Source organism: Asterias amurensis, chromosome 11 (genome assembly GCF_032118995.1).
Source record: "Asterias amurensis chromosome 11, ASM3211899v1".
NCBI classification, from domain to species: Eukaryota; Metazoa; Echinodermata; class Asteroidea; order Forcipulatida; family Asteriidae; genus Asterias; species Asterias amurensis.
In genome coordinates this window covers 15,361,019-15,377,755 of record NC_092658.1, presented here as the reverse complement: position 1 = coordinate 15,377,755, position 16,737 = coordinate 15,361,019, and the positions used below count along the sequence as shown (strand labels likewise).

At 38.5% G+C, this 16,737-nt stretch overlaps 1 protein-coding gene across 2 annotated transcripts in view; it reads right to left on the bottom strand.

Moving 5' to 3' along the window:
- LOC139944322 (NADPH:adrenodoxin oxidoreductase, mitochondrial-like) overlaps window positions 1-16,737 on the bottom strand; it is a 191,356-nt gene that overhangs the window by 166,985 nt on the left and 7,634 nt on the right. For both annotated transcript variants that reach the window (XM_071941315.1, XM_071941314.1), the window contains exons 4-5: window positions 12,756-12,884; window positions 1,013-1,126 (exon numbers count right to left, since the gene is read on the bottom strand). In XM_071941315.1, the coding sequence (XP_071797416.1) occupies window positions 1,013-1,126; window positions 12,756-12,884 (243 nt within the window). The remainder of the gene's footprint in view (window positions 1-1,012; window positions 1,127-12,755; window positions 12,885-16,737) is intronic.

The following is a 16,737-nucleotide window of genomic DNA, read 5'->3' as shown; positions in this document are numbered from 1 at the left end:
CGGTATTCTTACTTGGTATATCCCAGCATACATGTACAGTGTATGCAACAAATAACAGTCAAAATTTGAGCTCAATTGGTCTCTGAAGTTGCAAAGGAGAAAATTGAAGGAAATAAAACCCTTGCTGCACAAATTTACACAGTGCTAACCAATAGGGTCCAGTGCCTTTAAAGGATGTTTAAAATGTCACATAAAAGTTTGTAGTTTTATTTACTAGATATTTGGAATAAAGGGTTGGATCACCTCAGGGTTGTATTAGAAAACGTGGGTGTTATCCTTGCTAACACAACAGTTACAGGTTGAGTGCCTTCTGGCTGACGCCCACACCCCCCCCTAACAAAGACATTGACAAACCAGGACGACTGCCAACATTATAGGGCTTGATAGCTCAGCTGGTTAAAAGTGGGCAAATTTAATCTGGAGGTCGCAGGTTCGTTCCATTCACAAGGCATTTTTCGTTCCATCCAATTTGTTTCATGCACAGGGCGCACCACATTATTGCGTGGGCGTATTTTTGATAACAGAGAAGTACTTAGTTACTGCAAGTACACATACTACATTACAGTGTTCCCATTTTCAAAAATAGCAGTACAAAGCGCACTTAGTCACAGTGGAATCCAAAGAAGCAGAACCAAAAGAAATGGGCGTAATGTCACAATAAAATATTGTACGCTTTGATTGTTTTGAAAGTCGCATCCTCAAATAAAAATGACAAAGATCTAATGTATATCATGTAAAACAAACAATGAATGTTTTTCATTCGTGCAATAGTGAGAATACTTTCATTCGTTGAAAGATGGAATGTTCCATTCAGCTCAGCTCCTGAGCTCATTCAAAAATATTCCATATTTAAACTCATGAAAATATTTGCACTGTTCATAACCATTCACTTTTTATATAATAGTATTTTTGTCCATGCCATTGCATTGAATTGTGACATGAATCATAGATTGGAATTCAAAGAACGAGGACCTCAATGTTTCACTACAAAGCACCACCTTAAGAACCTTACATCACTGTCTTGCGGAAGTCCATTGTACCATCCGACAAAAGAGCGCGCTGAATAAACTCCCTGTAGGTCTTCCCCGGGTATACCGAGAGTCCTGTCCGCCTCCGCACCGTAGCTCTGCAGGGAGAGAGAGGGTTAAAGACATTTCTTTACTTCGGTTATATGCAAATCACACGGGTGGAAACTAGTGCGACAATGCTTGTCTAACACTCTTCTTCTTTGAAAACGGAAAGATGGGGAGGTTAGATAAATGGATATTGTCTACGGACATGACTGGGGACTAACTTGGGCATTGAGGACAGGAGAAGGAAGTTTAATGACATCCAAGATTTGATTGTCATCTGAAAGTAGGAAGGGGACATTGCTGACCCTTTTCTAACCCTTTTTTTTTCGTTCAAAAGAAGGCACCTGATGTCACGGATAATCAATAAGAAGGAGTACGATCTGGGAATCCCTAAGGGCAACCACTTGAAAGATAAGGATTTACAGGCAAATCTGAACTAAAACTAAGTTTCAACAAATCCGAGACCATTCCCAAAGTGCCTTAAGGATGTGTTTTGTGTCCAATTGCAAAACTAAGTCCCAAAAGGTAGATTTCTAGAAAAAAGAGGTGAAAACCAAGATTTCATTAGTAATAATAATAATGATGGCTTCTATATATACATGAAGCGCTCATATCCGTCACTACAGTGACGCCTAAGGCGCTTCTACATTCAGTATTTTCCTGCAAAGTATTGTGTAGCTTAAAGTATAAGACCAATTCCTTTATTAGCACCATGAAATGGTTTACTTGTAAGTGCACTGGGTTCTTTTAAGTACATTTCACAACACACAGGACCAACGGCTTTACGTCCCATCCTAACGAAGCATCATGGTTAAAGACACTGTAGACACTATTAGTAATTGTCAAAGACCAGCCTTCTCACTTAGTGTATCTCAACATGTGCATATAAGAACAAACCTGTGAAAATTTGAGCTCAATCGGTCGTCAAAGTTGCGAGATAACTATGAAAGAAAAAAACACCCTCGTCACACGAAGTTGTTTGCTTTCAGATGCTTGATTGTGAGACCTCAAAATCTAATTATGTGGTCTTGTGAAATCAAATTTGTTGAAAATGACTTCTTTTTCAAGAACTATGTTACTTCAGAGGGAGCCGTTTCTCACAATGTTTTATACCATCAACCTCTCCCCATTACTCACTACCAAAGTAAGGTTTTATGCTAATAATTATTTGAGTAATTACCAATAGTGTCTACTGCTTTAAGTGTCTTGCTGAAGGAAACAAGTGTCATGACAGGGACTCCAACCAACACTCTGCTGAACAGAACCGAGCCAAGTCGTCAATTGAGGAATTGATAAAGTGGTTTAGCCGGATAAAACACCATCAACACAATTTTTTCTTGTGTTGGTGAATTTTTAGTTGATTGAGAACGCTGCTTATCCAGCCAAGTTCCTCTACAAAGAAGAAGCTGAGTCCAGCAAGCTTCAAGCAAGGCATTGTTTCACAGTCAGGCAATCACGTATTTCAAATGCAATCCTCTGTTACTAGATCAAATTCATTCATCAACAATAACACGGAGAATGGGGAAAATGGTTATCGAAATTGGATTTGGGGCTCCAAGACAAAAGCCGTATCCATTTCACTTGATGAATAGTGAGAAATGTTCACCTGACCCCCCATCCTATTATACTGATGCTCAAAATGGCACTTTAGGACAAATAAAATAAAATATGTTTTCCCCAAAAAAAAGTAGTAGGTTGGCAATTTAAAAAACATTTTTTTTACAATAATGGTTGGCCAACACGTTTCTTTTAAGTCAACCGTCTAGGCTAATTTCAAAATTTATTTTGTTTTCATCATGATCATTCAAATGTATTTCTTTTCTTGAAAATGAAAGTTAATAACATAATTTAAAAGGAAGCGGGCGGAGACCCTTATCATGTTTTTCTTTTTAAATGGCCTTACTACCACGGTGGCTTTGAGGCGTGTTGGAAATAATGGAACATGCATCCGTTGAAGAAGAGTGAAAAATCAGAAAGCAAGTAATAACCAGCCATGTTTTGCCCTCATTGAGGACTCCACTGAAAGGTTTTGTGGCAGAATTCACAACGGTGCCTGTGGCAACACAGTCACCTCTTCTCAGCTTCTTAAAGTGCTCGACAGTGCTTCAATGACTATTCAGCAGTTTGAAGGCTATTGCTTTGTGGTTTGTCATAGGCAGGCAGACAACATATATAATGCCCTTTAATATCTAATTTGACCATGTATTTAGCAACTTCCCAAAGGCCTGGTTGTAGAAAACAAACGAGGGATAAGCATTGGTGCTTGCTTTCAATTCAGTGGAGAAATAAAGCACTTCAGGTAGACTTGGGCATTAAAATTACAAGCACAAGAAAAAAGTAAAACTTATATAAATTTAGAGAAAACAATAGTTTAAAACATTATATTGAAATAAAAAAATAAAAAACACTTCTAAGAAAGACTACAACCTGGAATGGATTATAATTGTACCTTAAAGACAGTGGACACTATTGGTAATTGTCAAAGACTAGTCTTCTCACTTCGTGTACCTGAATATATGCATAAAATAACAAACCTGTGAAAATTTGAGCTCAATCGGTCGTCAAAGTTGCAAGATAATAATGAAAGAAAAAAATACCCTTGTCACACGAAGTTGTGTGCTTTCATATGCTTGATTTCGAGACCTCAAATTCTAAACTTGAGGTCTTGAAATCAAATTCGTGGAAAATTACTTCTTTCTCGAAAACTATGTCACTTCAGAGGGAGCCATTTCTCACAATGTTTCATACCATCAACCTCTCCCCATTACTCATAACCAAGTAAGGTTTTATGCTAATAATTATTTTGAGTAATTACCAATAGTGGCCACTGCCTTTAAGTACATGTTTTTGGTAATCTACATGATATCAGCTGCAAGAAAATATATTTCCATTAAGCCCTGCCAATTAACGCCAATGCAGCGCAGCAGTCTCCAGTGGAATCTCTGTCAGTAAAAGTGAATGTGAGGTCTTTGTACTTTGTGTTCAACTGTGGTTGTTTTCTGTATTTCTCCAACTGCCACACCTTTGATTTGTTTAAAGACACTGGACACCTTTGTTAATTGTCAAAGACCAGTATTCTCACTTGGTGTATCTCAATAGATGCACAAAATAACAAACCTGTGAAAATTTGGTCTCAATTGGTCGCTGAAGTTTCGAGATAATAATGGAAGAAAAAACACCCTTGTCACACGAAGTTGTGTGCTTTAAGATGATGATTTTGAGAAAAGGATTCAGGCCTGAAGTCTTTTATTATTTGAGTGAGAAATTACCTCTTTCTCAAAAACTATGGTTTTTTTAGAGGGAGCCGTTTTCTAATGTTTTATTAACCAACAGCTCTCCATTTCTCACTACCAATTTAGTTTTTATGCTAACAATTATTTTGAGTAATTGCAATAGTGTCCAGTGCCTTTAACTATCTATTGGTTCTGCACTTCACAGGGGTGAGAGTCATTACTGCGGTGCCGATTGCGGGCCGATTGGTAAATCTGCTCGCCAGAGAGGGCGCCCTCTGGTTTAAGTTTCTGCTTCGTGTAATTTAATGACTTGTTGTGTGTAAATAAACCTCCAAAGAAAAGAACAGAAAAGTCAGTAATTGTACATCCTTGTGTCATTTTCAACTGTGTGCTTGCAACCCCCGGTCAACGCTACAGTATGTTGAAATGATGCCATTTCTGACGTTTGGTAACCCCTGGGGTTATAGATTCCAAGGAGCTTTTGGAAACAGTATCCAAAGCACAAGAGAAGTAGAACAATGAGCAGGATTTCTTTATTTGTGGGAAAAATATTGTCTGGTTTTCTTCACGAGGCCGACATAAAAAGTCTGAATTCAGCCAAAAGTCTGAACAATCTCAGCCCTAAGTCTTATTCTTCTATGGCAACATCTCTCTCTCTCTCTCTCTCTCTCTCTCTCTCTCTCTCTCTCTCTCTCTCTCTCTCCCTCTCTCTCTCTCTCTCCCTCTCTCTCTCTCTCTCTCTCTCTCTCTCCCCCTCTCTCTCTCTCTCTCTCTCTCTCTCTCTCTCTCTCATTTTCCCAGAACAAACCCTTGTTAATTCATCTGGACAAGGAAAGTCTGCACTAATAGCTGTTTTGACAAGGGATTTGTACTCAATCTTCAATCCCTTGTAATGCTTTAATACACACTAGCTGTGTAGTAACATAGTCCTATGGGACTTTGATGGCATTTCATTTCAAAGACCTGGATTTCTATTTTTCTGATATCTCAGATGAAATATTTACATTTATACGAACAGCGATTAAAGAAAACTGTTGAATTGCTAAGTTTGAGATTGAATTACATGCACCCCTGTACATGCATACTTGTACACAAGGAATTTTCATAGGGGGCAGACGGGGGAATTTTGGCGCTGATTTAATTGTGTATTTCTTTTATTTATTTATTTTATTTTGGGAAAGAGATTTATTCTTTACCAAAGGAAACCATTTACAAGAAATGCAGTAATACAGCCAAAATAAGTGTATGCATAGCAACAGCCAAAGCAATAATATCTCCTTAGTCAATCACCAAATAAAATAAATACACAGACCAGTACTGCAAAAACATTTTGAAGAAAAATTGTGAAACACATTTATTTCAAGAAGCCTTCAAATATGTGTTAAAACTTTTGCTAATTTCTTTTCATCTTTCTTTGGTCAGGCCTGATTGTGTTTAAACAACTAGTTTAAAACCGCTTCACCACACTTAGACGGCACTCTCCTGACCTCATTGTGAAGTTCCCCAGCGGAAGTTTTAAGAGGACAACTAACAAGTACCAAGTACACTTTGATTCCCTTATCTAAACATTCGTTTTGAGGAAGGTCCTGGGTTCACATCCAACAGGACTTGGAAAGGACTTGGAAAGTACTGTGTAGCACTGTCATGAATTGTTCTTTGCTTTAAACTAAAGAGAATCTTAAAGGCACTGGACACTTTTAGTTATTACTCAAAGTATTTGTTAGCATAAAAACTTACTTGGTAACAAGCAATAAAGAGTTGTTGATAGTATAAAACATTGTGAGAAACGTCTCCCTCTGAAGTAACGTATAGTTTTTGAGAAAGAGGTAATTTCTCATTCAAATATTAAAAGACTTACTTCAGGCCCAAGCCTTTTTTAGGCATCTAAAAGCACACAAATTTGTGCAACATGTGTTTTTTGTTCACTGTTCTCTTGCAACTTTAATGACCAATTGAGTCCAAACTTTCACAGATATTTATTTTAAGCATATGCTGGGATACACCAAACAAGAATACTGGTCTTTGACAGTTACCAATAGTGTCTGGTGCCTTTATTTGGAGCGAATTACCTCAGTGAGTCAAACAACTTGAGTTAAGTGCTTGGACATGTTGGACACTGTTCGTTCAGCGAGTACTAGGTAAAACTTGTAACAAGGTTTGTTGTTAGTGCTGATTGGATGCAAATTGTACAGCTACGGCTGATGTTATTAGAATGGACCCGTCCTTTTGTCGTAGTCGTAGTGAGCCTTGATTTTCCTGAAATCATTGATTTTCCCACGATAAAAGTGTTGGAAAATCTCTATTGGTAAATCTACATACATGTACATACATGTACGCTGCTTCCCGGCCTCAGGTCGACCTACCATTTTCTTGCGGCTGCAACAAACCCTCGGCAACGCGCAGACAAAATATGCTCAGGTCACAACAACTGAGAAATCGTGCACCTGCGATTGGTTCCTGACCATCGGGATCACGTCGAACAAGTTGAAGGTTTTCTACTCTAACTTTTTCTATCCCATGCATGCACACCTGTGGATCAAGGAAAGGATTCCACCCACAATCTGATGTGTGCATCCCACTAGAACTTGAAATGTCGTCAATCCACCATACTATTCTACCACTCTCACTATACAAGCAATATCATTTGCTGTAAGGCCCTTTTTCATTTGAGCTGTAACAAGATATATTCGCGCATGTATATAAAATTAACACTAACATCTTCAGAGAAAAAAGATTATCCGTTTGGGATGCCCAGCTCAGTCAAAAGAAGCTTCTGAACACTCCAAGCTGATGTACCTGTCACAATAAACCCTTTTACATTTTATGCTTCTCAGGACGAGATTACACAACTTCCCCCCCCCCCCCACCTCCAACACTCAATCCTACAAAAAATCTCCTTTCTGATTCCATTTAACCACACAGATCTGGTGTCATTCCCCTTTTACTGGCAAGCAATTTGACTATAGAGTAACTTCTCCCCAGTGGCATCAACGCTTGATCCAACCATCGCAGTTTACAAACATTCACTACAGATCTTACACTGCAAACATTTTATACTTCTTTTTGTTTTCGTATGAAATCAAAATACTTAAAGGGACTTTAGGGAAAACTTGTTTTGATCTCCATCATGAACCAGCAACCCCCCCCCCACCCTGCCACCCCCGTAAAGTGAAGTGAACTTGCATGAACCCCCTTGCAGTAGGAAGTCACAGGTATAGACAGTGGAGAGAAAGTACTAGGATAGGATAGGACGTTGGCTAGCAGCCGGAAATTAGTCTCTATGATAATCTGCCCAGATGTCAGGGATGTTTTTTTTTTGGGGGGGGGCTTTAATCTAAGCATCATTTGCATCTCTGTATCAAAACAAATTTAATCAGAGAGCTGAAGAGGTAGAGGATTGATGACTTGGAAGGTGTCAAATTTATGCAGGGTGGATTTATGCCTCTCATCTGGCAATTATTGTAATATGTACTGAATAAGTTGTTGTTTTTTCCATCTTAGTAATTTTTGGGGAAAGTAACAAAAATGCAAATATCTATCTTTTCGTATGGGATTTGAGGAATTGCATGGCAAGGTATCAATATATAATTAGATGGTTTGCGGTCACAACCTGTGTGTATCTGCTTGCCAGGTAGACTTTGTTACTAAGAGAACTGTCTTGCTTAATACTATCCAACCAGAGAGAAGATTTTTCTTTAGTTCACGAAGTTCTAAACCTGAAGTAACTTCAGGCCTTGAATTAAACGGAAGCCCTGGAGAATGGATGTGGACTATATTGCCCTCATCTTGGCCTTTGTGCCCCTTCATAAGGATCCCCCAAAAATTTTGAACTCCATCCATCCTTTACCAACTCCTTGAAATGTGTCAAATTTATGCACTGCATTATGCCGGTGGACTCCTTCTTCCCTTCTGGCAATTACGGCAATAATTACGTTACCTCAACTACCCTTTACAAAAAGTACTTCACTGCATATCCAACAGCACATGCACCAATAACATCAATCAAGAAGAATGTTCAGTTTGAGAGGTGAGAGAAAACCCCCAATTGGAGAAACCCACACAGTCAGGTAGGAGTGAAATCCTCTTTTTCAGGGAATATTCGACACAATCAGGGAGAGTTGACAGCTCTGTTATGCTACAGTACAATCAAGGGGTGTTTTATGTCCAGCAATTTTTGCAGGGAATATTCAACACAATCAGGGAGACTTGACAGCTCTGTTATGCTACAGTACAATCAAGGAGTGTTTTTTGTCCAGCAATTTTTGCATAGCAAAAAATTGCGAGAAATTATTTTGTGCACACTGGATACCAATATTGAGCAGCAAATGGTGATTAGCAAAGTTCTGATACATTCTCTGTAGCCTTTTGTTCTGCTATTCAAGGGAAATAGACCCTTCCCATGAAATATATAAATTGCACATAGCGCCTGCGCACTAACATTTTGGTTGGCAAAATGAGGGAACATCGCGCTGTTTTGTACACGGCTAATGGGTGTGTGACAGAGAGGCGATTGCGCGTCTGCTTAGTGCACAACTCTATGGCGTTTGCCAACCAACAGGGTCTGTACGCATGCGTGAACGTGATTAGCATATTTCACGGGAAGGGTCCATTGTTCACTGTGTATCATTATACAATTTTGTATTGGGTTTTGTGTAATAAGAACAGTACACACACCATCCCCACAGCTCTCAATGTGTAATGAGGCCTTACAGAATTACGCCTTTCCAGAATGCTTCAAATTTGTGCTAAATTGCCAATGTAATGGCTAATTAGCATTTGAAACAACTTTTTCAGAATTTTGATTGGGGAAAATGAACTGTTGATGAGGGCAATGGACTTTGCAATGATCTTGTCCCACCATAATACACTCCACGTTTTATTTTTGAGTAGTAAATTTCACTAGTCGCCCAGGCATAATCTTGAGAAATCTTAAAGAAACTATAACTATAAGCACACCCGCATACACACAAAACTGCCATTTGACCCTTTGCCAAACTGAGCCCGTCAACGTGACAATTGGTAGTTTTCAGCTTTTGTTAAAATATGAATTTGTATAGATTTTCTGCTTTTTAACAAAACTGTTCTTATGAAAGGGAATATACATGTAAGAGTAGTAACACAGTCTTAAACGGCAATTTAAAACCTTGCAGGGTCGTGGCCGGGCGATGAAGGACCTTACCGGTTTTAAACGACAGTTTTAAGCGACCGTTTAAAACCTCATTGGTTTATCTTTTATTCCCTATTTAAAGACCAGCATGAACGGAAGCAGCAATTGCTGAACTCATTTCAATATGTGTTCAATCGATATGGATATTGAGTTCACTTTGAGCACAAACAGAATTTAAGCAGTCATTGCTGACTGCTGAATACCCAATTCCGTGCTTCAGCAAAATAGCCATGTGACGTCATCACTCAAGTGCTGCTTTTGTGAGAGCTCTGTTTTGTATCTACCCACTTTGTTGCAACAACAAACCAACGCCCCACAGATGGCATCAAAGTATTGTTTATTTTTATGCACGTCATCAACAGGTATACATGTAGTACAAGTGTAGTTTTTACACAATATCGAGGTTTGAGACATTGGTAATTAGGTAAAAATTTAGAGGAGAAAAAATATCAAATGATAAACAACCGAATTATAAACAAGTTTGTGTAGTTGTGTAGTATTCCCATTGATAATTGTTTGATCAAACTAACGATCAATTGAGAGCTGTGGATAGTATAAAACACTGCAAAAAGTGACTCCCTCTGAAGTAACATACATAGTACGTCAGGTAATTTCTCATTTAAATATTTGAAATTGATTTTTCGAGACCTCAAAATTTCATTTTGAGGTCTCAACATCAAGCATCTGAAAGCAAACAACTTGACAAGTGCTAGGGCATTTTCTTCTTTCCAATTGAGCTCAAATTTTCACAGGTTTATTAACTTGAGACACTGGTCTTTCACAATTACCAAAGGTGTCCAGTGTATATAAAGGCAATGGACATCTTTGGTAAATGTCAAAGACCAGTATTCTCACTTGGTTGGTGTATCTCAACATGCATAAAATAACGAACCTGTGAAAATTTGAGCTCAATTGGTTATCGACGTTACAAGAAAATAATGGGCACAAAAGCATCCCTGTTGCCCAAATTTGTGTGCTTTCAGATGTCTAAATAAAAGGCTCAAGACCTTTGAATATTTGAGTGATCTCATTAAATCCTGTGTACTTCAGAGGGAGCCGTTTCTCACAATGTTTTACACTATCAACAGCTCTCCATTGCTCGTTTAAGTACCAAGTAAGTTTTTATGCAACCAATTATTTTGTCTAATTACCAATAGTGTCCAGTGCCTTTAAGACAATATCCTGCAAAATGGAAAATCAAATCAAATAGTCATTGCACTGTTTCAAGCAACTGCAGGGATTTAGTTGGAGTCTCGGATTCGCAATCCAATTTACGATGAAGCTCCCGCTGCATCAACCGCTGTTTAACAATCGCAAAAAAAAAATATCACTCAGAAACAATCAGTGTAAAAATGAACAATAGTACATTCAAAGTTCACAGACGACGAAGCGAAACAACTCATCTACGTCATCACTGTGAGCTACACATTTATTTTTCTTCATTTCGCCGAAGCTAAAGAAGTTGAACAACCCCTCCAATTTACCGCTACGCATTGAGAAAATATTTAATTACAATGCTATAAATGAATCAACAGCAAGATACACTCAGTGTTATTACAGTCAGTATTAAGTCCCTTGCAAAAAAGTGAGCAACAAGCAGAAAATTTGCTTTCTTTCTAAAAGCAAAGATGTAACATGAGGGGAAGCAACAGGGAAAAACAGTGCACTTTGACGAGTAAGAAATTGTATAAGTTTACAAATATTTATTTATTTATTTATTTTTATTTTAAATCTTCGGACATAATTCTTTGTTGGCAGGGGCCGTCCAGGGTAAGGCAAAAGTTTTAAAAAAAAACTGTCATCAAAGGGATGTGCCCTCCCAGGGGAGTCCATTCATTTTAAGTAAAATCAAGTGGACCCAAAAAACTAAAGAAACACAGCCCACTGAACTTGTTGAATGTCAATTCTCTTGCTGTGTATGAAGATATTTAACTAAATGTTCAACCGCAACACATCTAGGAAAACCAACAAGCTACTAGCTACAACCACTTAATTGAGTAATGATTCAAAACTATTCCTTTTCAGTCCTGTATCATGCCTGGAATTACTGGGAGTTAACAATGGTCTTTCTTTGCCTTGATGCCCCTTCAAAAATTTCCCACAGACTTAAGCCCGGTTCATACTGCCTACGAATGCAAAGCGAATTTGACGTGAATTTGACACCACAACCCTCCTTTCCCAGCGATATTCGCAAGTGAGTTGAGCTCAGCTCAACTCAGTGCGAACTTAGTTGCGAATTTGTGACGTCAATGTTGGTATCGCATTCGCATTCGCAGGAAGTACGAACCGTGCTTGAAGACATTTCAATGAAACACTTTTTGCAAAACGAAAATGGCATCGCCCTTTTAAAGATAAAACTTCAGGCCTGATGTACTTCAAGCTTTTTCTTGACTTCTTTGATTTAATCAAAACCTTCTATTTGGACATGTAGAAACACTTGTCAGTTAGCATTATGACTTTTGATTACGTCACTCTGTTCAATCGATCAGCCAGGGCAAAGACTGACAGCACAATGATCTTCTTACAGTTCCAGCAACAAAATATTCCAAACCCCCGCGAGTACAAAACGGGTACCTGCGAGTAAGCTGCGTAGCGGGTACGGGGACCCCCGCGAGTATTTTGCCGGGACGGAATGGCGACCACAGGTCAATCAATACATTGTACAATGTACATGGTACACGAACAATTTGTAAGCACATTGTACTCAGAACACAGCCCTACGGTACTCAAGAAGTCGGGCTCTTCCACCTTAAGCAAAGTTACAGTTTTATGATTAATAATTTTATGACCCAGCCTGTCATGGCCTAGTGGTTAGAGCATCAGACTCAAGCTCTGGTATTTTTTATCAGAAGAGCGTGGGTTTGAAACACATGAGTCCTTAACCATTGCTTAACCATTGCTTTGTCCTTTGGATGGGACGTAAAGCCGCTGATCCCGTGTGTTGTGTAATGCACGTAAAAGAACCAAGTGCACTTATCGTAAAGAGAAGGGGTTAACTCGGTGTTCCTGGCTCGATTGGCAGCATATTGCAACACAGCAACTTGTAAACAAACCATTACCTTGTGCTATGTAAAAAGAGGAGATCTCGTAATTCAAACGAAGTCCCACATAAAGCGCCTTCCATCGTCACTTGAGTGAGCGCTATATAAGAAGCCGCTCTTATTATTTAAAGATGGAAATGTTAATATCAATAGATGAAATTCAAGGGCTAGTTAAGGGGGAAAAAACTGCACGTATTCGTCGTAGATCAACGATGCAGTAAAGACAAAATGTCAGGCTTACCAGAACTACGATGTCGTACGCATGAAAGAGGTCTTGCAGGCTGATGTGTTTACCCACTTCCACATTGCCCAAGAAAGAGCATCGCTGATTGTCTGCTGCTAGAGTTGATGTGAACTGGTTGATCACATTCTAATTATTGGAAAGACGTTCAAAAAGAGAAAATGAGAAAAAAAGAATTAGCCATACAAACTGCTTACACACCAAAAGGACATGTGGTAAAATGCAAAACATTGTTAAAGATGCTATGTCAGATTTTTGGCCCCAAACATTAAAAAATAGATTTTTTTGAGTGAATGGTATTTCAAAGAGTATCACCCGCTCTAACGAAAAAAAGTTTAACTTTTACTTTTAATGGTCAGGAACCATGACAAAAATGTAAAACGTTTCTTATAAATTCCATAAGAATTGGTCACGTAATTCACTGCTACTAATAATTGGCGGACTCTTTCGAGCAATGGCTCAAATGAAAGCTTGTAACTTGAATTGAATATGAATCAAAATTTTTGGGTCAAATCGGCCAAAAATTTGACATAGCATCTTTAATGGCCTGACGTTTCGACCCTAGCAGAGTATAAGGCTACATGTATAATTATAATAAGAGTAAGGCTCTGCTAGAGTCAAAATGTCAGACCATTTACTCTTTTTTGGCAAAAAAGAAAACAGACTGTCTTACAATTAAGTTACATGTCATAAGTACACGTTTGGTAATTACTCAAAACAAATGTTAACTTTAAAACTGACTTAGTAACGAGCATTGGAGAGCTGTTGATAGTATAAAACATTGTGGGAAATGACTCCCTCTGACGGAACATAGTTTTTGAGAAAGAGGTAATTTCTTGCGACTTCTATCAAGAAGTCTTTTATTCCTATCTGAAAGCACACAAATCCGTCCAGCAAAGGTGGGTTTTTTTCATAATTTTCTCGCAACTTCAATGACCAATTGAGCAAAATTTTCACAGGCTTGTTGTTTTATGCCTTTAATGTTCTATAGGACATGTACATGTAGGAGAAGACTAGATAAACAAGAAAAAAAAGGTAAATTTTAAATGTCTTTAGTAACCTACTTTAATTGCTCGGCCCCACGTATAAAGCATGCATGTTGGTAAAATGTTCACTCCCATCATGCATCACACCAACACTGCACGCATGATATACACGTACTTCCTGAACAAGAATCAGTGCAAGCTGATTAGTTAGCACCCATCCCAGCAGTCCTGATGGATATACCTGGCCGCTGGGGCTGAGCGAACCTACTTTACAGAGTTTTTATGCCTGTGTTTGGGTACCTGTGAACCTGAAATGTTAATTAACCCTTTCAAATTTGTCGGTTCTTGCCTCATATAAAAAAAAGGCTTGAAAACTTTAGCTGCTCCCGTAGGTTTTTTGGAGTCTTTTTAAATTTCATTACTCGGGTCCAACCCGCGCGTACAAGTTGCACGGCGTGTATTGCTGTGTACTACCATCTGTCAATTTCACCAAATTCTTCCTAATTGAGGATTAATCTTAGGACTTAGGACGAGTAAAGTACCGTTTCCAAAGACGTTGGACGCATTGAACCCATCCTAAGTTAGGACCAGTTACTTGTCCTAACTCAGATAGGATTAATCTTAGCGCTTCGTAAAATCGGCTGCAGGCTTCCAAGAGGGTACCCAGCCATTTCACTCCAGGTACCCGGCTCTAAAATTACCGGGGGCACAAGCTAATTGTACACTTACATACAAGGAGAGAGCAGCTGACAGGCTTTGAGTTTGTACATTTATGTTCTTTAACCCTTTAGAGACCATTCATCTTGGTATAAATCATCACCACAAAATGCCCAGACATTGCTAAAATTGAAAAACCCCATCCCAGACACTAAGATTTACTGACATGGATACACTCAAAGAAAAGGTTTGCAACCCATGTAGCAACCAAAATAAAATGAACTCCCGATAAATATGTTAAAATCTGGGTCATGAAATGTTCATTCAATAAGTCATATATCTATCCTGAATGAAATGGCTGGGGAAACAGAAATTATCGAGTATTATTTTGTTCTCATGTGTCAAAAAACATGGGGAGATCTCCGCGCAGGTGTATACAGGAAGCACAGTGCAATAACCTTGTGCTGACCAGCATGCGTTTCCCCGTCACTCCCTGCAGCAAGAGGTGCCACAAGACTCTTACAACACTGTTCTAACTGAACATGACGGAATTAAACGATTAGAGAGTAAATGATGTGATAACTGCACCCTGTTGGTTTTGCTGGAAACCCAAGAAGATACACCTGGGTCTAGGGTGCACTAACATCGCTCTAAACTTGGAATGGTGACTGATACAATATCGATTGGACTTGGGATAAAACAAAACAAATTCATAATTTCTAATCTCAAAGGTGACTGTACTTTTTATCTCTCTCCCTATTCATGTTTTTCATGCTTATAATGTTACACTAATAGTTACCTGTTTATGTTTGTTGTGTTGTCGATAAGACTCTGCTAGGTTCGAAATGTCAAGCCACTTACTATATTTTACATCTACCATTATTTTTTGTTGATTGAACTTGGAGTGAAACAAAACAAACTTATTTCCAATCTCAAAGGTCACAGTACTTTCTCTCTCTGTATTCATGTATTTCCACTTCACTGCTTACACTATGTATGATACACCTAGATACCTGGGCCCAATTTCATAGAGCTGCTTAAGCACAAAATTTTGCTTAAGCAAAAAAATCATTGCTTAGTAAAATCAGATTACCGGCCAAGACTCCACTAAATTGGTATTTTAAGTAAACAACAGCTAAATACCAGTCATAAGCAAAGTATGTTGCATGAAATTTTGGCCAGTAACATGTGTAAAATAAGCGAGCTATTTTCATGCTTAAGCAATTTTTTTGCTTAAGCAGCTCTATCAAATTGGCCCCAGTTCATGTTTGTTGTGTTGTCATTTAGCCTTCGAGAAAGACTCTGCTACATGTAGGTTCAAAAACGTCAGGCCATTAACTCTTTTTTTTCATTACCAATAGGCCTATAGGTCCTTTTGTCGATTGAACTTGGAATGAAACAAAACAAACATCATCATTTTATCTCAAAGGTCACAGTACTTTTAATCGCTCTCACTCTCTCACTCTCTCTTTTCATGTATTTCCACTTCACTGCTTATGTTACACTTACCTGTTCATGTTTGTTGTGTTTTCAATTAACCTTCAAGAAAGACTCTGCTAGGGTCGAAACGTTAGGCCATTAACTATGTTTTGCATTTATACCTTAGGTCCTTTCGGTTGGTATTAGTTTCTTTTTAACAGCTAATTCTATTTTATGACTTTTATCATATTCACAATGTACTACAATGTATACAGGCCTTGCTCTTCGCTCTTGAAGGGGCTCAGCAATTTCCCTCTGGTAAGGGACACTCGGATATTGGAAAATGTACATATGTAATGGAACTTTTCAGAGGGCACCAAAGCAAAAGCACAGGGCAGTTGCCAGAGGTGCAGTTGGCTATTTTGAGACCTTTGTAAAATGGAGGTACTTCCATGGTACATGTACATACATATGCGGAATGCCTCTCATCGACTGTCCCTTCTGTATGTAACTTCACTCACAGCAAGTTGAATGGCCCCTTGGTTATGTGTCTGATAGTTTTTCATAAGACAAAACCAAAAACAACAGTTCACAAAATTGTCCAAAGAAGTACTCGTCAAAACCCAGTTAGTTGACCGCTCGGACACAACCACACAGGCATTCGATCCAAGACAATTCTGAGACATTCAATACATCTCAACTTTAATTGTCTCAATTATTTTTTTATTTTTAGATAGCGAGTAAAAACGTCACTGCAGACACTCAAAAGGAGAGCAGTGTTTAAACGCCATAAAAAAATCCATAAACTAGAGTTTTGAGTTACTCTGCCCTAAAGTGGGAATATGAAAAAAATTAATTGATTTCTGAGAAATTTATTCAAAGCCAAACGAGACACAAGAAAGTTTGGTATTTCGGATTTT